Here is a 23868-nt window from a genome sequence, read left to right as displayed (position 1 = left end):
GGGAAGGTAATTTTCTAAAAGGTAAACACAACAGACCAGTAATTAAGCCAAAACTGTCCGTAAAAAATATTTTGTAAATATGTTCTACCCTGAACTCCTCCAGTTTCATAGTAAAGTGATGGTGTTTTGCATTTTGGGAAATAAAAATGCAATAACATGTTTACTTTTTTTAAAAAGTAAATTTTCATATTTTAACGGAATTCTATTGTATAAAAAAGACGCAAGTAGTTGAACAAAAAAATGCGACAGCATTTTCTATCACATTAATCATTAGAATAATTTATTTATTAAAATAATTGTTAGTTGCAGCCTTGGTTTTGATTAAGTTTGTGTTTCCTGAGCTTTTTACGGAACTGCATGATCATGACCTTTTGTTCAATGATCAGTTTTCACACCTAATCCTCCTCATGCTTACCACGGACCGTGCGTCAGAGTACTGTCTGTATAGAAACTGGAGGTACATAAATCTCTTCCAACACTGGTGCAGTGCTGGCTGATGTCTGGTAAGGCAGCTTTGTTGGGTGAGACATTGTACATGAAGGTGTAGCTGGTTAGTCATAGGTTTATTTATACTGTGGTTCTGATGTTTTTTGTTTATATTTGGGGTTTCTTTTTTGGCAGTGAGTGGTATGGCTACCACTTCCCGGAGCTGATCAAAGTCGTGACGGACAACTCGATGTACTGCCGCCTGGCTCAGCTCATTGGCAACAGGAAGGAGCTGTCGGAGGAGAGCCTGGAGAGCCTGGAGGAAGTGGTGATGGACAGCGCCAAGGCTCAGGCCATCCTGGACGCATCGCGTTCCTCAATGGGTGAGCGAACTGAATCTGAGCGCGACCCAAACCAGAGCGCTGGTGAAGGTTGGGCAGCTGCGGCGTTAATTGTGGCCGAATAAATCATTCATGGGCGCCGTTGTATGGAAAATGATGTGTATTTTCCAGGGTTTTTTTTTTTTTTTTTTTAATCGAATAGTTAAAAGGTTTGGCATTCAGTTCTATTCAGGCCTCTTGTGGTGAGGCTGTAGTAAGAAATTTAGCACGGTTAACTCGCGTTCCTGTACGTGAGCTCTGAATTTAGACACACTGACGTGCGTTTCATTTTGTTTATTTGACGGGGACAATCCACAAAAACGGAACAGAACAAGTCTGTAGCTGCTGTGTCGCACTGTAAATACATAGCTGCAGCAAATAAGCAACTCCAGTCCGTGGAACATCAATCCTTTTTGTAGGGTTTTTATTTATATGGTTTTCTAATAAAAGGATGAATCGGTGTAGCCGGGCTCGGCTTTTCTCCCCCCAATAAAACTCAGCAGTGTAAACTGGAGATGCCTCAGGAGTTACAGGTCAGCCAAACTAATGGCACATTTATTCTGCACAGAATTGAATATAACAGTTCAGAAGCTCAGAAAGTACCCAGCAGGCATCAATGACAAAGAAATAAAATAAAAAAAAAAACCTGCTGCGCCGAGCAGTTGGCTTGTTAAATGTGCATGCCACACCTTTCAGTTTAAAACGGTAAAATAAATAAATTACCTTTTTTCTTTTTTAGCGTAGTGTAGAGTGTGTAAGATTCCAGTAGACGGGACAAAATGTGTTAAAGTTATCAAGCCCCTTTTTTGCCCACCTTGGACCCCCAATCGTCCTTGGTGCTGAACACAGGGGGGCAGAGAGAGTCTCTCATAAACCTGTAGTGACGGCTCCAGTCCTCACTGCGGATCCTGTCGGGAGAAACAACCTCGCCGTAAAGACGGCATTACTGCTGAAAACGTTGGGTTTTTCCCTCCCATCGTCTCCTGACTGCCTCCCCTCATCTTCCTCAGGTATGGACATTTCACCCATCGACCTGATCAACATCGAGAGGTTCTCGAACCGCGTGGTGTCCCTGGCCGCCTACAGGTTGGAGCTGCAGGAGTACCTCCGCTCTAAAATGAGCCAAGTGGCGCCGAACCTGGCCGCCCTCATCGGAGAAGTGGTGAGCACCAGATGAAATCCGCGCCCGATGGCGCGAGGGACCAATGATGTTTTACCAAAATCTGTCAATCCCCTGAATCGGTGTGATGAGAAATAAATCTGGTGCTGATGGTCCTGAGAACATATGCAGAGCTTGACTTAACTCAAACTTTTTAGCTTTTCAGCAAAGTCAAAACCTTCTTACCTTTCCTGTTTCCTTTAGGTTGGAGCCCGACTGATCTCCCACGCCGGGAGTTTAACCAATCTGGCCAAGTACCCGGCCTCCACTGTTCAGATCCTGGGAGCGGAAAAGGCCCTGTTCAGGTACTGGGGCGCCCCCTCCCTGCTGGGGGAAGAAGTGGCTGCAGTGATGGCAGGGTGGGGCCGGAGCAGAGCAGGGTGACCGGAGGAGCTCTTCCCCCCGGAGTGATCCCGCTCACTCTAACGCAAACCCACAGTCTGAGCAGCCACCGCAGCGCCGAGGTAGAACACCGACGAGCTCTGATGAAGATAGTTGTTTCTGCTATAAAGAGGGTTATAAAGACAGATGCTTACAGAAACACTTTGTCATTGTTTAGCTTCTACTCTTTAAATGCAGTTTAATTAGTTTTTTAAAGTAGTTTAAAAGGTCTGATCTGGAAAAAGTTAACTATTCACAGATGAACACTTTGGCTCTGTTTTTAGCTGAGTCAAAACATTTATCATAATTTTAAACATTTAGAATGTTAAATTAAAACCAACTAATAAACTCATTGCACAGGAAGGTCTAGAAATAATTTTACCTGAATTTTATGGCAGATTTCTCTAATCGATTATTAATAAGAACAAGGTGATTCTTTTTTCTTTTCTTTTTTTTTGGAGTTGTGATTGAAACCTTTAAGGTTATTTATTTATAATGTGTTGACTGTCCACAAGAGGGCGTTGTTCAGCTGCTGAGAAGCTTTTGCATTTTAGCTCCAAAGTTGTCCGTGTTTCCACAGACAACTTGAACAGACAACTGTTCTGCTTTGATTAGGCAGAACATTTAAGGGGTTAAACTCTAGAGAGCTCCTAATAACAATACCAGAGTTTTTCTTTCTCTTGATTTTCTTTCTTTCTAGTATTGCACATTTTCCAGTAAGCAGCTCACTTGGTTTCTGCTGGTAGTGTGAAAAAGCGCCTGCGTCTTCCCACAGAGCTCTGAAGACACGAGGCAACACTCCCAAGTACGGCCTCATCTTCCACTCCACCTTCATCGGGCGCGCCGCTGCCAAGAACAAAGGCCGCATCTCCAGATACCTGGCCAACAAATGCACCATTGCTTCGCGCATCGACTGCTTCTCTGGTGAGCGACTGTGCAGCGCCACTTTGTCGTAAACGTAGCGGCGACCACAATGATGCTTTCATTTTTCGTCAACAGCATTCATCCGTCAGGTTGATGTTGAGATGCAACTTTCTGAGCAGGGATGCGTGCGCTCTGCAGAAAGTTAAACCTGCTTCAGTCCCTGCTTTGATTATTTGTTTTGCTGCCTTCCAGAGCTCCCAACCAGCGTGTTTGGAGACAAACTGCGTGAACAGGTGGAGGAGCGCCTGTCCTTCTACGAGACCGGAGAGGTTCCACGGAAAAACATGGATGTCATGAAGGAGGCTGTGAAAGAGGTGAGTTTTTCTAACTTCTCAATAAGTTTATAAATTCTTGGAGACTAGCATAGCTTTAATTTTAACGTCGCCTTCATGTCTAAACGATGCTGTAAATGATGATAAATTATTCCCCTGACATTACTGTGAGGGCAAAAACTGATTTAATGAGCCTGATGCAGCATTTCCAGCACATTCGGAGACGATCCGATCCAATGTGGCACTGCTGCTTTTAACGGTTTCTGTTCCTCCCCATCCTCAGGCTACCGACATAGCAACTGAAATGAAGCGGAAACAGGAGAAGAAGGAAAAGAAACGCAAGAAGCGCGAGAAGAAGCAGCAGGAACAAACAGAAAACGGTGAAACAAACGGCGAAGCTGAGGTGAGTCGATTTTAGTTGGGGTTTTTCTTGCCCTTGCTGCATGTTTAGATTTGAGACTCGACCCGCGTCAGTGGTCCGTTCTCAGTGTACGACATGCAACATCAACTTCTGGCTCCGAACCATTGGCTGGTCCTTATTAATGGGCTTGATCACTGAAGAGAGTCAAACAATTACAATAAATCAAAACAGGAAATCTAGTAACCACCAGAATTATAAATACATTTTAACAATCACTAAAAACAAAAACTAAAATTTTTTTTTTTCCTTTTTAAGGAGGAGAATGGAGAAGCTGACACGCCTGTAGTGAAGAAGAAAAAGAAAAGACAAACCGAAGAGGCCGAGGCCGTGGAGACTCCAGTCAAGAAAAAGAAACGAAAGAGCGAAACATTGGCGGCCGAGGCAACTGAAGAACTTCCAGAACCAGTAATGTCTAAGAAGAAGAAGAAAAAGGAGGCGAATTAGTGACAAAGACTTTCTATTTTTGTGTACAGTTTTATTTTGTACGTAACCAACGTTTATGTAGTATAAATGCTTATGAATGTGTCATAATTCTGTGTAAATATATTTTGTATCAAATTGAGGAAACATTTGGCACCTCCAGCCTTAAAAACCAGATATTCCTGCTAATTTGTGAGGTTGTGCTACTCTTAGGATTTTGAATTATGTGGAATATCCAGATGCCATGTAATTTAACAGCAGACTCATCCAAACATTTCCAGTAAAGCACATGCCTGAAACATAAAGCTTTCACCCGTTTACTCTGTACTACGTAACGGAATCAGTCCTGTGTTTTTATAGTTTTGTTTTTAGAAAGGTGTCCGAGTTCTGATTAATTGCCAGCAAGTGAACTACCAGTGTTAAGTCCAGGAATTCCCTGATCTTTTCAGTTATGAGGAACCTTTCAGTGAATCTTGTTTGAAAATCCCTCCAAGTTGCGCTTATTCAAGATGCCTTGAAGATTTGTGATATTTTTGTAATAAAACGTATGTCGAAGCTTCTGTGTTTTTAAAGTGTCACTAAGAATATAAGTTGGTATATCTTCTACCGCAGCAGGCTGTGTTGATGTTAAATATTATCATTGGATAACTTTAAGTGACGAGACTGAAGTGGAAGCTTAGGAGTTTTGCTTATTGGAACAATTTACACGACACAAATATCACTTCAGAATATCCTATCCGTTTAAAAAGAAAAGTTATCGCAGATGTTTGCACGAATCCTTTCATGAGAATATCCTACTTTTAAAAAAATTTAAATACAGAAGTATTTGTAAGAATGAAATTAAACGGACATCTATAATTACAGATCACCATCCACAAGTTCTCTTTTGCGCATTACCTTGTATGGCAGTCTTGATGAATGCAGCGTAGCCACAATGTGTGTCACTAAATGATGGGATATGTTTAATATACACTATTATATTATTACACAGCTTCAATATTTCGCATCACTACCAACATGCTCTATTTAGCACACAAGTAATGAATCTGTTTTACGGGTTTCTTTATTAAGGACGACTGTTGACAAGATGTGAGAGCAACAATGAGCAACGAGCCATTCATTAACTGACGTCACAGCAAAATACCTGCAGCATTCTTTAAGGGAGATTGCTAAGAAAGTTTCAAGTCAAAACGGAGAACAATCAGGAAGCGTCACCTGGGAAAGCTTGCAGGATTTCCTCCAGAAAACCTGCTGAGCCCGGTGGACGACATGCTCGGTTCGTCTATCAGCGGTCTGCTGCGTGTTTGGGTTAAAATATGTCAAGTTACAGAAAGTCTGAGTTGCAGGATCTGGCATCAAAACTCAGAAATAACAGCGTGTGAAGCCAACAGGCAACTGAAGGGGTGGCACAATTGGTTCACAACTCCTCAGTCAGTTCACTTTCTCAACTATATACCTTTAATCTGTCTTTACTATCACTGGTGGAGGAAAATCCCCATTTAACATAACCCATAGCCTGGTGGCCCGCCAGGCTGATAAAACACTGGGAGAAAACTGACTTTTGTCTATAGCTCTGGTTGTAAGCAGGAACCCCGTCTATATCGCCATCTCTAAATAGGAACATTCTGTATTTATATTTTTAAGTGATCTTTGGGCTGCTCTTGGTCCTATCCCTCACCTAGGACCTGTTTGCCCCGGCAGACCCGACCCAAACAGAGACACGAAGCCTGCAATGCTCCTAGGATCACTGGGACACTCAAACCCCTCCACCACAATAAGGTGGCAGCTCACAGAGGGGAAAAAACAAAACCAGGGAAACGGTTCCCTTCTCTGAGAGAAGACAGAAGGTGGCGCAATGGTGTTTCTAACTAAACAATCAGTTTAGTTAGAAACTAAACCTTTTCTAACTAAAAAGTTTAGTGAGAAACTAAGCTTTTTGTTTTCTCAGTTATTTTTCTCTCCACAGAAGCTGCACCTGGTCTGGCGTTGATTAGCTGTGGTTGCTTCCTGGAAAAGGGCGTTGGCCGACATGATGCTGCCATCACCCAACCGTTCTCACTCTCCTTTTCACTTCCATGAACATGGAAAGTTCTCCTGATCAGTTGACCTGTTGTTGTGTTTCTGCTCCGTCTTCTCTCAGCTCCAGTCCGTCATGGCAGATGGCTGCCGGTACTGAGCCCGCTTCTGGTTCTGCTAATGGTGGAGGGGAGTTCTTCCTCTCCACTGTCACAACATGCATTCTCTATATGAGGAACTGACAACTCAACACAAGTGATTTGCTGTCGCCCCCCGCTGGTCCGGGGGAGTGAATGCTACAAGTAATGACTCCATACAATCTGTTGGGTTTTATTTGGTATAAACTAGTGATCCAAGCCAAGAGTCGGTTCTCTAAAAAGAGCCAGAATTCCCACGCTGCCGTGAGCCCCTCCCACTTCCCCGAGCTCAGACAGGTGATCCGTCCCACAGTAACCTGATTCAGAAAACCTCATCTGCACACACAGACCCCACCTTCAGGAATAAAAATGGAAATTGATCTTAGAGCTTTCCATTCCCAGACGAAACATTGGCTAAAACAAAAAACAAATACGCAACGACTGATTTATACTGACCTACATTGTGATGGAGATAGCTTTCTCCATCCATGGATGGATGAATGGATGGATGTTTAGTCGCAAAAATTCAAGGTGTCCGTGTTTATGACAGCAATTATTAACTTTTGATATATTACTGTCTTTAAATAAAGGTACAACCAAGAAATAAATTCCGTGCATAGGTTAGAAAACCTTTGCACACTAGTTTTTTCTCTCCACATGTAGCATTATTTAATGTGCTGTCCTTGATTAAATAAAATTTTATTGAAATGAACCCCATTCTGTGTCCACATTGGAAATAAATCACGCATGCGCAAAGCTGCTTCTTGTCAGATTTTTCTACCGTAGCACGGATAGATATGTCCATCTATCGGTGCTAGTGCGCAGGTAGGATGTATTGATAAGAAATCTGCTGAGTAAGCAGTACGAGACGTAGCATCGATGTGCGCATGCGTTACCTACCAGAAGATAATTTTATGATGAAAGATTGGGCAGCACAGGTAGTTAGAACGTCGTACATCTATATAATTTTTTGAACTATTTAAGAAAAATCTGCGTTGAAATCGATTGCAATAAGTTGTACTTTAAATCTCACGAATATGACGAGGCAGATGAACGAGCCTTCCACCAGTGCCTGAACACACCACAACCGCTGCGTTTGCAGCTTTTGAGGATTGGGGCGCCTGGAGAAAGCCTCGAAAAACCACAAATGGACACAAGATTCACTAATATCTGTAACGTTGTGTAATTTTACGTCGATTAAAATAAACGTTTCTATTTTCCCCCTAACGCCATTTGAACCCTGAAACATAACAGGCTGCATGTGAATGAAGGTGGTGGGGGGAATCGAGTTCAACGAAACGTGTAAATATTAATGCCAGATCACTAAGAACTGTTAATAACTTTTAATTTGGACAACAAGGATTAAAATGACATCAAATCCAAGGCTTGACTGATCAAACCAGCCAACAAGTAAGAATTCAGGAATGAAGAGACAAATGGAAAGAAACTGGGAGAAAGAAGAGAAGTCAAGCTATTAAAGTCACCCTCAGTATAAGGATTCACAGATGCGGGTGACCAAAGTTACAAAAACATAGTTTTTCCCCCCCAAAATAATAATAAAAAAGGCCTTTTGCTTTGAAAATGATGCGTATAATCTATGTACACCATTCTCAGTTTATGGTTGCAAACAAAGAAAAATCACATCACAAGATGCTTGTGTTCAAGTATATTCACCAACTTTATCTCCATGGTTTAGCATTCTCATCGTTTCACTTTCTTTCTTTCCTTTTTGAAATAAAATGTCCTTCAAAATAAAAACAATGCAGAAAACCACATTTTATGTCCTACCAATACATATATACTGTATAAATACATAAATATATTTTACATACAACAGCCATAAATTTGAAAAGGGGGATATACAGAGCAAAGGGGGGGATGGGGCGAATGGTAGTGTGTGTGTATTTTAGCTTGTGTTGTAAAAACGCTTCTGTCCCTCTACGACTGCGCAACTTCGACCTGGGTGTGTGTGTGTCTGCACACACACACACACCCCCACTCTCTCTCTCTCTCTCTCTCTCTGCAGATGCAACCGTCTCAGTTGGCCCAGTAAGGAGAGCTGCCGTAGCTCGACTTGTTGACTTGGCTCTTCTGCTGCAGGCTGCTGGACTGACCACGCTGGCTCGGCCCGCCCTGAGGAACAAAACGTCTGATCGTTCAACAAAATAATAATCTTAAAAGGACATTTTTCTGTTTGTTCTACTGGAATATCTAATGAAACAAATCTTTACATATCAATTTAACAGCACTTTAACCGATACTTTTAAGTGGTTTATATGTATTTTAACACATTTTCTGATTCTACTTTGTGTGCGTTTGGTGCAGAAGCTCAGAATCCAGCCTGTCTGTTTCCAACGACCCAGGATTTTTTTTCCTCCCCACAAATTCCAATCAAGTTGATCCTTCACAGGCCAAGGATCCATTTTTGCTTTAACTCCTGGTATTTTTCTTTTTTACAATTTATGACCTTTATTCTTATTAATACCTGCCATGTAAAATGAGTTTTTAAAAATGTTTAAATTAAAGAAGCAACATTTTAATGATCATATTAAAACAAATTGCAGAAAAGAGAATAGAATGTAAAAAAACAACAACAAAAAAAAGCATTGTTTTTTTACTTATGAAAATGCATGATTGGCGTCATTTGGTTGTAAAGATTCTTTTAAAAAAATAGCTTCAACCAGCTTCTTGCACTACTTGTAGTACTTTATGTATACAGTATTGTGGTGTAATGTGCCAATATAAAGTTGTGCCATCTTGACTCCTGTGTAAAAGATTTACCAGTTTAATATTATTACTAATAGTACTACTACAACATTAGAGATTTGTATATTTGTAACTTTTCCATCACTACTTTTGGAAGAATCACTTTAACTCTCTCCCCTTCACACAGTGTAAAAATTATCTGGTCAATCTGAACTTTTGAAACACAAATAAATGGTGAAAAAAAATAAAATAAAAATAATCCACATTTTCCAAAAGTTAAATCTGCAAAACCTAAAAATTCAGTTAATCTAAATCGATTTATTTTACAGGCTCGACCCTGATTATTGCCTTGTGTCACCAGAGGCATGTGGGCGTGAAAACTCACTGGGAGAGCAGAATACAACTTAAATTATTATTTGAAACAAAATGACAAAACGAATAGAAAAACAAAATACCGTATATATATATTATCTGGAGTGAGGTTAGTCGATTTTACAGAAAGCTTGTAAAACCGTAATGATTTGAAAAGCGCTCACCTGTCCGTCCTGAGCGAGGTGGTGGTGCAGCAGTTGTGAGTGTGGTTGCTGGTGAGGCAGGATGTGGAGGAATGGGGTGGGTGCATAGCCTCCAGGAGCTGCTCCGGGGTTCAGCGGTCCGCCGGGACCCCCCAGGGCCGACGGCAAGCTGAACGGAGGAGGGGTCCCTGCATGGAAAGCCTGCTTATCGAAAGACTGCGGGTGGATTAAAGGAAGGCAGTGGTTAGTTAAAAAAAAACAAAAAACGGGGTGACGACAGAGTGATGATGGGAAACGGCCTGACCTGGGTCTTATTGTAAACACTTCCACTGATGTCTGGCACGCCGGAGTTACTAGATGTCACTGAGACGCCTGTAGTGAACATAGGAGAGGAGTTACATCTCAGGAACTGAATGGATGTGATCGTTTTTTCATTCCATCTCACCTTTCCCAGGCCCTGCAGCAGCAGATTTGGCTTGTGCCTGTGAAGAGGAGTTGTAACCTTTGCTGTACTCTACTCCCGCTGGCCCTGCTGTCAGCTCCTCATAACCTGCAGGCAAAGACGTCGTGAGTCGAAAATGACAGAAACGATCCGATTCGAAAGTTCTTCCCGTACGACTGGGGGGGAGTGGAGGACGCTGTGAAAACGCGACATGAACCTGAGCTGAAGGCGTGCTGGCCGTAACCGCTCGCCTGCTGCTGCGCCTGCTGCTGGAATGGGCTGGCTGAGGGGTTCCCCAGGCCCAGACTCATGCTGTGCTGCTTCGCCGAGGCCGGCCCGGGGCCTCCGGGCGGGACGAACATGGTGGGGCCATACTGGAAGGCGGCGGCACTGGGTACGGCGCCGGGCACGCCGGGGTAGTACGGCAGACCCGTGTAGCTGTAGCCTGGCGGCAGGAAGGCCTGCTGGCTGCTGTGGTGCTGCGGTTGGGCCGGGGGCTGTGCCTGGGGGGGTGGTGGCTGCGCCTGGCTCTGACCTTGGCTTTGGGCCTGGGGAGGCTGGGGGGCTGCCAGGCTGGTAGGGGGGGCTGGAGAGGTGGAGTCGTTCCGGGGAAACTTTGTGACGTCACCTGACCGCAAAGGGGGGGGGGAGATTTCATGTGAGCAGACGCCGGTTTGAACAATTATAGAAGAAATGAAACAAGAGAATCAAGAGGAGCTTCACCTGAATAGGGGTTGTTGGTTAGACTCCCGTCTCTGCCAGAGAGAGCTGCTGTGGGTCCAGGGAATGTGATTCCATAGTAATCCTGCAGAGAGGGCTGAAGGAGCAGGACACACACACACACACAGTTGTGTAACTGTCAAAAAACCCCGTAAGCAGGACTGAATCGATTAATTGACTATTGAAATAATCGTCAACTAATATAGTAATCGATTAACTGTTAACTGACTTTTTTCTTTTTTTCGAGTAGACACAAAAAAAAAGACAATTAGCCCAAAAGAACAACACTCAGCGCAGTAATCAAGCCAAAACTGTGCAAAAGTTTTTTAATCCGACTAATTGTTTAATCATCTCAATAATTGATTGCTAAAATAGTTGATAGTCACAGCACTACATGCACAGTGATCACTTGAAGGTTTTCTTTCTAAACGGGGTTACAGGAAGTGCTTGTGAGTAATCAGTGCCTTATTTTCTTGAACTTCAACAATCTACATAATCTCAATTTTTCAATAAACGACAGAATCCTGACCACACGCTTCTTTAAAAGGATACCACTGGACTGTTTAATTCATGTTCGCTTAAATGGTTATAAGCAGTTATAGCTTACAACTTATGCTAACGTTAAATAAGTTTCCATTCTGGAAAACACACTTAAATGGGAAGATGAAATGCGTTTCACCTCTATTTGTATACACCGAGTACTTATAAGAGTCAACACCATGTATCCTGTCTCCAATCACAAGCCGTCCCTTTAACATGCGTGTCTTACCATTGGCAGTCTGGACTGGAGCATATGGAGGTCTTCATAGCCGTAGATCTGCTGTGAAAAGAAAAAAAACACAATAAGTTACACAATCCTACAAAATGGACGACAAAAAGTCTAAAATTATCATTTCTATCAAACTCGAGATCGCAGCGTAAAATTTGATCAATGGTTTTAAATTTGATAGTTTCTGAAATTATGCCATTCTTGTTGATACAATGTATTTATGCTTATGTGAAGATATTCAGTTGTACTTACATTATTGAACACCGACATCAAATTTGCTTTACCTGTATTATATAAAAACTAACAAATGTTTGTTAAAAAAAAAAAAAAAAAAAAAAACAAGACCCAAACACCATTTAAGTAGCTCAGCAGAACTAACAGGGTGTAAGGTGGCGTCTCCAAATTAAATGCAAAATGCCACTTTCAGTGACTGCCAGATTTTTTTCCACAACAGTCATCTTTAACACTAAGTGAAGGGCCTTTTTGCTTTTACAACCTGCTGGAAACATGTTTCCTAGCCAGAGCCAAACTTCTGGCCACAGCCCTCCATTAATATCCTTAAGAGTTTCACAAAGACTTCCTGGTTGTTGATTTAATTGATCAGCTTCAGGTTTCCAAAGCAAAGCTGGTTGAGCGTCACCAAGTGAGCACCATGCTTCACTACAGTCATGGCGTTCTTTGTGGCGTATGTTTGATTCGTCCTAATCCACAGGAAAAGTTCTTTCTTTTTGATTCATTGTTCCACAGACCAACAGAATTTCAAAGCTGCTTTGGCTCGTTTTTACGAAGGCCTGAAATAATTTTGCCTTTGGTTCAGAAGTTGTGCACATCTGTCAGCTCAAGCGTGGAGGAGCCCTTCAGTGAAACTGAAACGTTTCCCACCAAGGCTTCCTGCAGGTGTTTTCCCTTCAGTCGAGAGGATCTGACCACCTGTCTCGGCAGGAAGCCGTTGGCAGTTGACAGCTTCCTGTTTTTGCCGCCAGGTGAGGAACGCACTCTTCGTTTAACTTTAAACTTTAGAAGTACGCCTCCAAATATAGGGCCTCTCATCGATATTTTTATAATCCTCCTCTTTTCTACAAGGCAATGATCTTGCCTTGTAGAAAGGCAAGATCATTGCCTTTCTACAAGGCAATGATCCTTGAAATTTTAAGACCATCTTGACTCAGTCAGATTTTTTACAACCATCAACATTCCAGGTATTTGAAGTAATCTATTTTAAGCACAACTTCTTCAAATAAAGAAGACCTTCATTGGTTCCATTGAATGAACCTGAGGCAAATCTGATTTGCAGATATGTGGTCCTACAATAAATCTTATTAATGGGGTTGAATCATTTTGAGACTCCAGCAGTCATTGAATGCATGACGTATTGTTGAAGAATAATAAGAAACTCTTGTGGTAGCTTTATGTAATTATTAACACTGATTCAGAGTGAAATGTTTTGTTGCAAACAGATTCGAAAAGTTGCCAGTGAACTTAATTTGCATTGGGAGCTGAATACATTAATGTTAATCTAGTTACTTTCTCTCACTCCTTGTGAGATTATTTATTGGATTATTTTTTGGATTAACCAATTTCATTTTTGGATTGCAAGAAGTGTTTAATATGAGATTTTTTTTATACAGAATATGAACTTTGTAAAGCTAAAACTGTGCCTCTTGTGGCGTTTTGGATTGAACATATTTACAGGTAAAGAAGTTTTTTGTTTTTTTTCTTCGCTGCAAAATGTTATATTTTGCACAGTGGTGACTTAATTACTTCTCTGAATATGTTCTTCTTGAGGCAACTGGGCATTTTTTGAGTCCGTATGCTCCAGTTAACCATTAATCAACGACTAACCTCCTGGCCGTTCATTCCAGCCTCACTTGTGATGATCCACTTACCGGGTAAGCGGGCAGCAAGCCCCCTGGTCCCATTATATACTGGTTTGGTAGTAGAGGAGGCACTCCCTGGGAAAGGTTGGGAGGAGTTTTGCCTGTCAACACACAGACACAAAAAAAAACGATTTATCCAACTGCAAAGTGATTCGAAAAGTCCCCCGCTGCGTCAGCGGCGTCCGTCTAACCGGTGGAGGAGAGCAGCGCCGTGGTCCTCGGCGCGGAGAGGTTGGACGTGGCGGTGGCTCCATTGGAGCCGAGTCCCAGAGCCGTGCTCGTGGCGATGGCGGCGGCCGAGTGGAAGCCACTGGTGCCGGCGATGCCTCCGACCGCGCTGCTCATGTTGCTGCCCATGCTGGGCATGTTGGCCAGGTGGCTAATGCTGCTACTGTTGCTGCTGTTGTGGGCTGAGTGGAGCGACGAGTTTGTGGGCTGTGAGGATGTGTAAGAGCTGGACGAGGGAGTGAGGGAGCTCACGCTGCTGCTGTCCACACTCGTATACTGTCCAGCATAAAAAAAAAAAAACACAAAACAAAGCACAGGGAACATTCAAAGTAAGGCAAGTAATCCATCCTGTGTGTGTGAACATTATCCATGTCGTATTTCAAGGTTTTCCGAGATACAAAATGTACATTTCTTGATTCGGTTTGGCTTGTTTTTAAAGTATAAATGAAAAAGTTCCCAATAACTTGGTCCGGCTTGAAATGTGAAATTGCTAAAAAGAGATTGATGGATTAAAGAATAGATGGAGGAGAGCTGGAAAGATAGATGTTGGGTACGAATAGATTAATGGATAAATAGATGGATGGATGTCAAGACAGAAAGATGGAGGGTTGGCCTTTCACAATAATTTGTCGTCTCAAGGATCAATAAACATTTGTAGAGAACACTTAACTCTGGAACTGGAAGATGTTTTAAATATCCAAAATAAAAACATGACAACCCAAAACAATAAATAAAACGGAAATAATAATAATAACCAGTTGGAAGCAAAACCATAAATAAAATGGATTATGATGTCTCTCTGAACCAAATTGCATGTCAAAACATATTAATCAGAATGGAAATTATTGAACTCGTTTTAACTTTATTATGCTTTTAATTAATTGATTAATTGCAAAAGGCTTACTGGAGGAATGAAACAGAAATACAGAGAGAGGAATGGAGCGATAATTGAATGGTTGGATGAATGGACACGACCTTCAGTCTACGAAACAGATAAAGTAGTTCAGAAAAAGAGACTTTTGTTCTTCTTCCTTTTCTCATTCCACAAATTTCTTCTTCCATAATGATCCAGATCTGGAAAATATCTAAATCTAATCCCTGTCAGGACAGGAACCCAGATCATTTTGCAGTGATATTAGTTTCGATGCAGCCCCACCAGGTACTCACAGTGAGAGAACTTGATCCCAGAGCTGAAACCGAGGAATGGCTGCTGACATGGCTGTTGGGGGTGGGGGGGAAGGGGGAGGAAAAAAGTTGAACTCAGGATGCGATTATGCAACTTCTATAAGTCTATAACAAAAAAAAAAAAAAAACACAAAGTTGGCGGAGCTCTTCTAAAGTTACGATACTTCAGGTGAGACTTGAGTGACCTGTTGAGCGAGTTCAGCTGGTTCGCTGACGGCAGGTCCTGTGCTAGGCTGGAGAGCGCGGTGGAGCTGTGTGGGGGCAGGGTGGGGGTTAAGTGGGAGGACGCCGAGGGACCGTTGGCGTTGATGTTCACAGACGGCGATTCTGGCTTTGGTGTGGAAGAAGCCGACGACGCTGAGAGATACAGAAATAACTTGTTTGCAGTTAATTGATGACGTAAATGCACCTCTTCTGTCCAAACAGCGAAACATAAGCAGTGGTGGGTAACTCACCGTCTAGAGCAGCTGAAGTTCTCACACCATTCAGACCATTCTGACAAAAATAATTGCAGTTTAAGGTTAGCCAATCGATAAAAACCACGACCGCATCCTTTAAAAGGGGAAGATAAGCCTGCTTACCATCACCGGCCCCGTTGGCTCCTTGCTCTGGGAAAAAGCGAGCCGCGTGTGAGGGGGCATTGTACTTTCGTAACTCCCCCCTACCGAGGAGAAGTGGGAGGAGGTAGAAGGTGCAGAGGATGAGGTGGTTGAGGTCGCAGAGGTGGACGACGGAGGGTTAGCGGGGCTGTTTGTCCCCAACGATGGCGTGAGGCTGGGCATGGCCGCGCTGGAGGAGTGATACACCGGTTCAGACGACGAGAGCGGCAAAGGGAGGGCGACTGAGAGAGAGCTGCCCAGCGACTCACTGGAAAAACACACACATAGCAAGAAGTGATCACCCTTAGAATTATTACAGTAAGGGCCTTTAGTTATCCAGGTATAAATTGATTGATATAAAACAGTCAACAGATTAGCCCTATGCTGTATTGATGCAAAGTCAAGCAGAATGGGCTGGGCTGTTCACATGCTGATGTTACAAGTATTTGATCAAGCATTCACTTGTTGCAATTTAGGCAAAAATGTTTTTTTAAAAAAAGGAACTGCATAGTTTGTATATTTGCATCTAATACTTCTGATATTGTCTAAAAGGCTTACGTGGCTAAATAAAAAAACTAATAGTCAGAATAATTAGTTGTTAAAATAATCATAACCATCACTACTCTTCAACTTGCTAATCTCAGCTGTAATTCACCTAATTAACATCAAGAAGTAAGATCACCTCTTGTACAAAACGTGAACTATTTTTAAAAATGATTTTAATAAGATGCATTTAGTCCGAGGTCGGCAGTACCTGAGAGGTTTTGAGTACAGACTTGTGTGGCTTTTTGTCCCTGGTCCTGATGCAGGTGGTGCTGGGGCGGGCGCCGGCGTGGACTCCCGGGACACTGCGCTCACACAGTTGTCCACGACCCCAAACTCTGGCAGCGCCGACTCTGAACCAAAGTCCAGAGCTCCAAACTGGAGGTTTAGCCCTGGGACATCAGCTGAGCCTGGCATTTCTACTGCTGTGGATGGGATCTGCCAGAGAGGGGGCAACACATTCCTACATGTCACCGCCTCCCTCCGAGCTTCAACAGCAGCCCATTTTTCTCTCGGTGCATCACCGTCACTCCTACCTTCGATGTAGGAGGTATCCTTCGTTTCGGGCCTTTGAGCTGCCCCCGTTGTTGCTGCGGCGTGCTGCCTCCGTGGGAGTCCAGCCCCGGACTGGGAGCACCAGGCTTAGAGCCAGCAGCGGCCGTCACCGGCCCGGCCTGTGCTGGCATGCTGATGTGTTGGGGAGCAGGCGAGGCTGAAGCAGGGGCTGCTTGCTGCTGCATGGGAGGACTGGGCTGGCGCGCCAGAGGCAAGGAGGGGCCGCTGTGCCTCTGAACCAGCTGGCTCAGTACAAGAGAAGGCTCCGGCTGCAGCCCAAATTCACCTGCAAGCAAAAGCAGGGAAGAAGGAATAACAAAATGTATACTTACTTTAGGACTGAAACGATTAATTGTGATTAATCGATTAATTAATTAAATGCCAACAACTTTGGCGATCGATTAATTGTTAACTGGAGTATACAGATAAAAAAAAAAAAAAAAGGCCAATCGCTCAAAGAACAACACATTCAGGACAGTTAAGCCAAACCTGTACAATAAATGTATGCATTTTGCATTTAAGATTAAAAAAACAAAAAGAAACTGTAAATATGTTCTATCCAGAACTTCTCAGGTGGCACAGTTAAAGCTTCAACTTTTTCGTGCATAAAGAAAAAATATCTCCTATAAAGAAATTTTTGCTATTATTATTTGGTTAATACAGAAAATAGTCAACATTAGTCCTACACTGTACTGAAGTTGAGTCAAGCAGGAAGCGCTGAGCTTTTCACACGATGTTTGAGGTATTTTTTTAGCTGCAAATGGATCTTTTGCTACAAATGATGATGCATACAATGCTGTTATTGTATTTTAGGAAATAAAAGTTTCATGTTCTTATTTAAAAAAGGACTTAAAGAAATACATCTCTAAATATATTTCTAATATTGTATATTAAGGGCTTAAATGGAAAATCTGCAGAATGTGGCAACAATTTCAGCAGCTTAATCGATTAATCGTCAGAATGACGGTCCGAATAATTGGTAACTAAAATAATGGCTATCTGATTAATCGATTGTCAGAATAAGCAATAACCAAAATAATCGTTTTCAGATCAACTGATTAATCGTCAGAATAATCGACAAACTAAAAATCATTAGTTGCAGCTATAGTTTACACAGACTGCCAGGGTGTACGCCGCCTCACGCGCAGCATCAATAGATTTACTCGCCACAAAAACATCTACACCACTTACGACTGAACTGCGAGGACAAGGATGCGCTGTTGGACTCTGAAGCTTTCATGTCCCAGCTAGAGGACGATGGCGGCGGTACCGGCGCTCCCAGACCCGGCAGCCGACCCGTGGAGGTGTTGCTTCCTTGGGTGCTGACTGGAGGGGCAGCCTGGGACGAGGGCAGCTGGCCCAAACCGGGACCCTTGAGCTGTTCCAGGATCTGAGCACCAGCGCTAGGCTGAGGCCTCTTGGCTTGGCCCAAGTCCCCAAAACCAGCCCCAAGAACCGAAGACTGGTGAAATAAAACAGCAACAGTGAAGTTCTGAATGATTATTTTTGGTTGCATAATGATTGAGAACAACAAACAAAGAAAAACACGAATAAGAACACAGCGTTCTCTTTTATTTTTACCAGAGCAGCATGGGCGTAGCTCGTACTGCTAGTGGTGCTGCGGCTGGGTGGCGGTTGCTGATGGTGGTGGGAGTTGGTGAAGACCAGACTCGACGTGGAAGAAGAGGAAGGTGGCTCTCTTCCTCCTACTCCAGGCTTTTGCAGCAGAGAAGCGAGGTCCAGACTAACACACACACACACACACACACGCTTTTATAAATACATAAATTTTTTCCAGTACATAGACCCAATCTGTAAGAGGTATTAGAACAGCACAAAAAAGTACACCATTTTTCAAATATGTTACATTACAGCTCTTGCTACATGTCTGGGTTTGTTTCCCTGCTAGAAGCTGAACCTCTGAACAGGTCAGAGGTTGCACTTGATTTTTTTTGTGGAGTATTAGAGTGAAGGGAACCGAATTGAAATGTGCAACATTTTCCAGATTTTTATGTGTTAAAAAAGGTTTTAATTTGAAATCGTGGCATCACAGACTTTCAAGAAGTGTGATTATTTTTTACTAGACTAACCTTTGCCCAGGGGTGATATGGTTCTCAACAGCAGGTGCACTTGAGGAGGTGAAAACCTTGGTCTCTGAAAGCTGTATGGACACAGAAACACACAGTGCATATTTTATATACATATGTATATATAGAAACTAGGGCAGTGTAATTCATTGAATCTATTGATTCTACAATATTTATGGACATTTCATTTCCTTAGAAAGTATCAATAAATTAAATCCTACTTTGAGTTTTATGTCTAATCAACATGAATTAAATGACAGCTATCACACATGACGTTTTGTTCCCAGTTGCACATGTACATTAAAAATGACATGCAATGAAACAACCAGTTACAGTAAGTTAAATAATGACATCAAACAGATAAATTACATTATCTAATATAAATGAAGAAGACAAAAAAGGTTCCTTTTCTGCATAACCAAATATACAAAGCCACACAATTAACCTTTAAACAAAGCAGATGTATAACAAGAACAATATTTATTACACCAGTATTACACCATCAAGCAAAGTCTATGGAACAGTCACAAAATGTCACCAAAATCACTCTGTATAGAATGTATAGAATCGTAGCAAATAGTATCGGTTGCTAAATATCGTGATATATATGATATTGTGAGCAGAATGTCGTGTATTGTGAGATTAGTGTATCGCTGCAGCCCTAACAGATACACACACAGACAATCAGACATTTTACTCACACTGACATCTTCATTCCACTCCTCAGCTGTCCAGTCTTCCATGGTATTTCTCCAGGCAACTGGAAGAACACACACACACATAATGTTTTCCCACCTTGACAGATCACAGTGAAACTGCAGCACACTCTCTGCAGCGCTCACCTGTCCCATCTGTGCTGCTGCTGTTGTTGGTGCTGTTGGCTGTGTCCCAAACCTCGGTCTGTGTGGTCCCAGTCCCAGCCTCTGAGGTGTAGTCCGCTGGGTTGAAAGTCCTGACCAAAGAGATGAACAAAGTCCGGCGAAGGTTAAAACTCACCTTGGTTTGTTCCTTCTCAAATCTCGCAGGTTATCTTCACGTGTTAAAAACAGAACAGTAGGCAATGGTCTGAAGAGATAGTCGCAGTTGTGTGTTGCCACCATACCCCATGCCCTGTGCTGAGAACCTGCTTCCAGGCGGTGCTCTGCCTCGACCCCGACCTCCTGACCCTGCAGAATATTCAAACAAAAGTCAAACCCATTCAACTTACTACTCATCATTCTTACAGCGGTACATTTTCATCCTCCTACCTCTGCTTCCCCTGGCTCTTCGACCTCGATCCGAACCCTTGTCCACTGGAGTCGCCTCCACCCCGTTCTCCTCTGGACGTGGTGCTAGCAAAATAAATAAAAAAAAAAACCATCAACAATACGGGATTCAACAGGAAGATATTTTGGCCCGTTCTGAACTAGATTTAATTTCAACTGGGTCCTCACCCTGCCGGTTCCGACTGGCCCCCTTTCCTTTGCGGTTGGCCGAGGCGCGGCCCTTGCTGGCCTCCCGCTCCCCTTTCTTCTCCCGGTTCTCCTTGTTCTCCTTGCTCTCTGATGGGCTTTCCTTCACCAGAGGCTTCTTCTTCCCCACCGTCTCCCATGAGGTCTGAATGCAAAAGAGGAGAGGACACAAAAACTAAATAAAAACACAATCAGTGTTCATTAGAACCTGCTGATTATGGGAACAAAAGTCCTTCACCTAAGAATAAATATATTAATCTTTTGCTGCAGAAATGTTTTACATTTCTTCGATCTAATTATAAAAACAAGTTACCCGTTTTATTCCGACTGTCAACATAAAAATGATTGTCATAAATACTCGGGTTGTGCAGTATATCAGACCACATCACTATTCATAACCGTCGAGGACTGCTCGGAAATCTGCAGTGCTTGGCAGGTGAGTATGTTTCAAGTGACATAAATTAATGGTCTGTATCAGGGGAACTCCGTCACGTGGGCCAAAATGTTCAGCTCAAAAAGATTCACAGAACAAAAGTGCATCATCGTTAAAAACTAAAATCACCAAAAATAATATCTGTTCACCTGCTCAATAAACTAAATATGAGCTATTTTGATGAAAAAAAAAAAACCTAAAGCAAATTAGATTTTTTTCTCTCGTAGGAACAGAATCGTAGATCCAAATCCTAAAATGTTTTTTTTGTTAAATAAAAGACAACCAGTTTGCTTATTATTAATTTGAGCCTGATTAAGGAAAAAAATAATACTTCATTTGTTTACATTTTTTTCTACAGCAATTAAAAGTAAATTACCGAATTACCGTGACAGTAGAATGAAACCAGAAAGCTTGACACTTCACTTTTTTTTTTTTTGTCAAATTTATCTTAAAAGTCGTAGTTTTGTCCTAATTTATTTAATTTATTCTTGAATTGTGGTCTGAGGGCTGCACAAAAATAGTCCAGGGACCGCAATTGGTCCCCAAACCTCACTTGGAACACCCTTGATCTCTATACAAACACTACATCTCGGCTGTTGAATAGTCTCCAACTACCGTTAATGGAACATCTTGTGTGTACATGAATAACAGCACAAGTTTAAAGATATGGTACTTATCTGGAAACTGGTGTTAGTTATCAAAATTTAACATGTTTTTCTACAACTAGCCACTTGGTTCCCAGATATCCTGAGCATTTAATATATTAAAAATGAAACCCTTGAATGAGCAAATCCCCATTACCAGATGAAAGGAGCTTCCACTTACCATGTCGGAAGTGCTCTCCAGGAGGAAATTGATGGCTCTGCTAACATCCTCATTGCAGTCATGAAGCGCTACCATGCACTCATCTTGATTCTTCCCAGTCACCTCCATCAGCTGGAAAAGGAACAACACACACTTTACACGCGTCTGCTTGAGTCAGAGATGGAAAAACACAGCATTCCTACTGGGTGCCAACCTCACAAGAACATTAAAAAAAAAAAAGTTGATAGAGTTGCAGCACCTTCCACACCAACTGGTACCCCAAGTAAAGATGTGTAGAAGAAAATTCAACCGTTGATTGCGACACATTTATTGTATTGACGGGAGAAAATATACTATTAGATTCTACCTACACACTAAGCGGTTGTTTAGAAAAGCTTTGCTACGGATGAAAAAGCCTTTATTGCCATACCATCACAAACAAATATCTAGAGTGTGCTAAACTCTGCTGGAACGGTGTCCCACTTTTAGGTATGGTGGTCAATCTTTGATTATGAAAACTTGTTTCTCTTCCAAAGACTCCAGGAATCTTATTGAATGCATGCCATGTAAGCTCTTTGAAATACCAGGCAGTTTTTTTTTTACAACAAACCTGTTGGAATCTTCCAGAAAAACTAAAACTTATTAATTATTCCTGGGTATTCCAATAGGATACTGATCACAATATCCAACCGGAAATAAATGGCTCACCTACACAGACAATCCATATTTATCATCGGTGATCTCCTACATATGCAGAAATCTATTTAATATCTATGTGGTGAGTTAAAAAGAGTTTCTCCAATAGAAAATTTGCACTCGTATGGATCCCCCCCCCCCCCTTTAAACGTTCAGCGAGCATAGGATGCTAACATTCAAGCAATGTTTGCTTTTTTCTGACACTTCCTACACATCTTTACCAGGGGTGCCAATACATGTGGAGGGCACCTTAAACCACCAAAACGTCCAAGTGTCTCACACCTGGTTAACTTTGTCCTCAAAGTCAGCATCATTCTTGTCGTAGATCATCTGAGCAAGCCGGATCTGCTCAGCAGTAGCCTGTATCGCAGACACATTAGACATTGAAAAGGGATGCAGTACTTTTGTGGTTGGCGTGGTAAAAAAAAAAAAAAAAAAAAAAATCAATGACGAAGAAATAAACGGGGAATAACCACTTCCTATTGTCCCATTAGGATAATGTCTACTTAGCAGATGCAATCAAACCAAATGAAAACTTTAGCGCATCTTATCTAGTGTTCAGAGGAGAGTGCTTCCACATTTTGGCGTTCGGGGACGCTCACCTGTATTTGCTTCTGTGGCTGTGGTGTGTGAGGGGCCGCAGGCAGCGCTTTTTCCCGAGGACCCCGGGCCTTGTCGCCGCCCAGCAAGCTCATCATATACAGTATATACAAAACTCTGTATGTACAAAATAGAAAAACCTGCAGAGATCAAAAAGCAAAACCCACTTAAGAGAATGAGCAAAAAGCTACCAGCAGTATTGCTAATTAATAACTCCCACTGTTTATGACCCAGCTGCAGCTTTCCCCTTGTGTTTGATGCCACAGAAGTTCCTGAGCATCCAACACCAGAAGATGCTTTGAGCACAGTAAAGCCTCACTCTCGAGTAATGAATAGTGGCCTTGTGGAGGCTGTAAGACGCACAGTTGGCCTGGTGACGCAACAGCTTTGCTGAAAATCTGGGTCAAGGAGGAAGAGCGACCCAGTGTCCTTTTACAAACACCACAGACTACACAACGTGGACAAACACCACACCCCAGACTCCATATCCTGCCTCATTGTGGAATAAGAGCTTCTATTTAGACCCTAAACACAAAACTGATACATTGAAATGATCTTATCCGACACGAGGATCCTAATCAAGGTCTTGCTACGCGACTGCAAATTCAGCGCAATCCTTTATTACACCGCTGCTATTAGTTCCATAATAGTCTCGATAGGCACTTGGAACTGGCAGACTTTATGAATTCATTTCTGCTCTGATTGTTGACCAACTGGTCAATAACTAAAAATATGACTCGCTTTCGGATCAGTAAGGCTGCAGGTTGCAAGGACAACACTCCTCTGTGTAGAAGTCGCGACTGAGGAAAGATGACTCATAGACTTCCACACAGGGAAAAAACAAACAAACAAACAAAAGTGGAACATATGACTGTAAAGTTACTTTGTTTTAGCTTTTTGAAGAGCTAAACTACATCTTTCATTTCACATGTTGATTACAAAATCTTGGCAGTCTAAGGTAAAGGTAAGATTCTACTTCTCGATGGAGAATAGTCAGTGTTGTTGGGCAACTCTAAGAACTAGAATAAGCTGCCATGTTAAATCGTATTATGATGACGTTTTTGTTTTAAAATGACACCGAGCTGCCATGTTAAATCGTATTATGATGACGTTTTTGTTTTA

At 42.3% G+C, this 23868-nt stretch overlaps 2 protein-coding genes across 4 annotated transcripts in view; one reads left to right on the top strand and one right to left on the bottom strand.

The window, feature by feature from the left end:
- nop56 (NOP56 ribonucleoprotein homolog) overlaps positions 1-4939 on the top strand; it is a 7683-nt gene extending 2744 nt beyond the window's left edge. Inside the window, exons 6-12 of the mRNA XM_008409479.2 lie at positions 622-809; positions 1817-1968; positions 2170-2270; positions 3122-3270; positions 3463-3584; positions 3826-3945; positions 4219-4939. Of these exons, the coding sequence (XP_008407701.1) occupies positions 622-809; positions 1817-1968; positions 2170-2270; positions 3122-3270; positions 3463-3584; positions 3826-3945; positions 4219-4407 (1021 nt within the window). The 3' untranslated portion in view covers positions 4408-4939. The remainder of the gene's footprint in view (positions 1-621; positions 810-1816; positions 1969-2169; positions 2271-3121; positions 3271-3462; positions 3585-3825; positions 3946-4218) is intronic.
- Positions 4940-7864: 2925 nt separating this feature from the next.
- The window catches only part of ubap2a (ubiquitin associated protein 2a), a 17755-nt gene continuing 1751 nt past the window's right edge, over positions 7865-23868 (bottom strand). The window contains exons 2-27 of one of the 3 annotated variants that reach the window (XM_008409477.2): positions 22749-22886; positions 22429-22506; positions 21472-21582; positions 20196-20358; positions 20010-20093; positions 19865-19928; positions 19605-19714; positions 19464-19522; positions 18766-18836; positions 18257-18419; positions 17867-18137; positions 16657-16961; positions 16332-16558; positions 15560-15845; positions 15434-15473; positions 15164-15335; positions 14961-15012; positions 13757-14069; positions 13575-13666; positions 11689-11739; positions 10923-11016; positions 10417-10827; positions 10203-10307; positions 10062-10129; positions 9779-9973; positions 7865-8669 (exon numbers count right to left, since the gene is read on the bottom strand). In XM_008409477.2, the coding sequence (XP_008407699.1) occupies positions 8574-8669; positions 9779-9973; positions 10062-10129; positions 10203-10307; positions 10417-10827; positions 10923-11016; positions 11689-11739; positions 13575-13666; positions 13757-14069; positions 14961-15012; positions 15164-15335; positions 15434-15473; positions 15560-15845; positions 16332-16558; positions 16657-16961; positions 17867-18137; positions 18257-18419; positions 18766-18836; positions 19464-19522; positions 19605-19714; positions 19865-19928; positions 20010-20093; positions 20196-20358; positions 21472-21582; positions 22429-22506; positions 22749-22844 (3777 nt within the window). In that variant the 5' untranslated portion in view covers positions 22845-22886 and the 3' untranslated portion in view covers positions 7865-8573. Of the gene's footprint in view, positions 8670-9778; positions 9974-10061; positions 10130-10202; positions 10308-10416; positions 10828-10922; positions 11017-11688; positions 11740-13574; positions 13667-13756; positions 14070-14960; positions 15013-15163; positions 15336-15433; positions 15474-15559; positions 15846-16331; positions 16559-16656; positions 16962-17866; positions 18138-18256; positions 18420-18765; positions 18837-19463; positions 19523-19604; positions 19715-19864; positions 19929-20009; positions 20094-20195; positions 20359-21471; positions 21583-22428; positions 22507-22748; positions 22887-23868 lie in introns of those variants that run through there. The other 2 variants (XM_017304666.1, XM_017304665.1) reach the window with 2 other exon arrangements.

The sequence above is a fragment of the Poecilia reticulata genome, linkage group LG5 (assembly GCF_000633615.1).
Source record: "Poecilia reticulata strain Guanapo linkage group LG5, Guppy_female_1.0+MT, whole genome shotgun sequence".
Lineage (NCBI taxonomy): Eukaryota > Metazoa > Chordata > Actinopteri > Cyprinodontiformes > Poeciliidae > Poecilia > Poecilia reticulata.
This window is presented reverse-complemented; position numbering and strand designations above follow the sequence as displayed.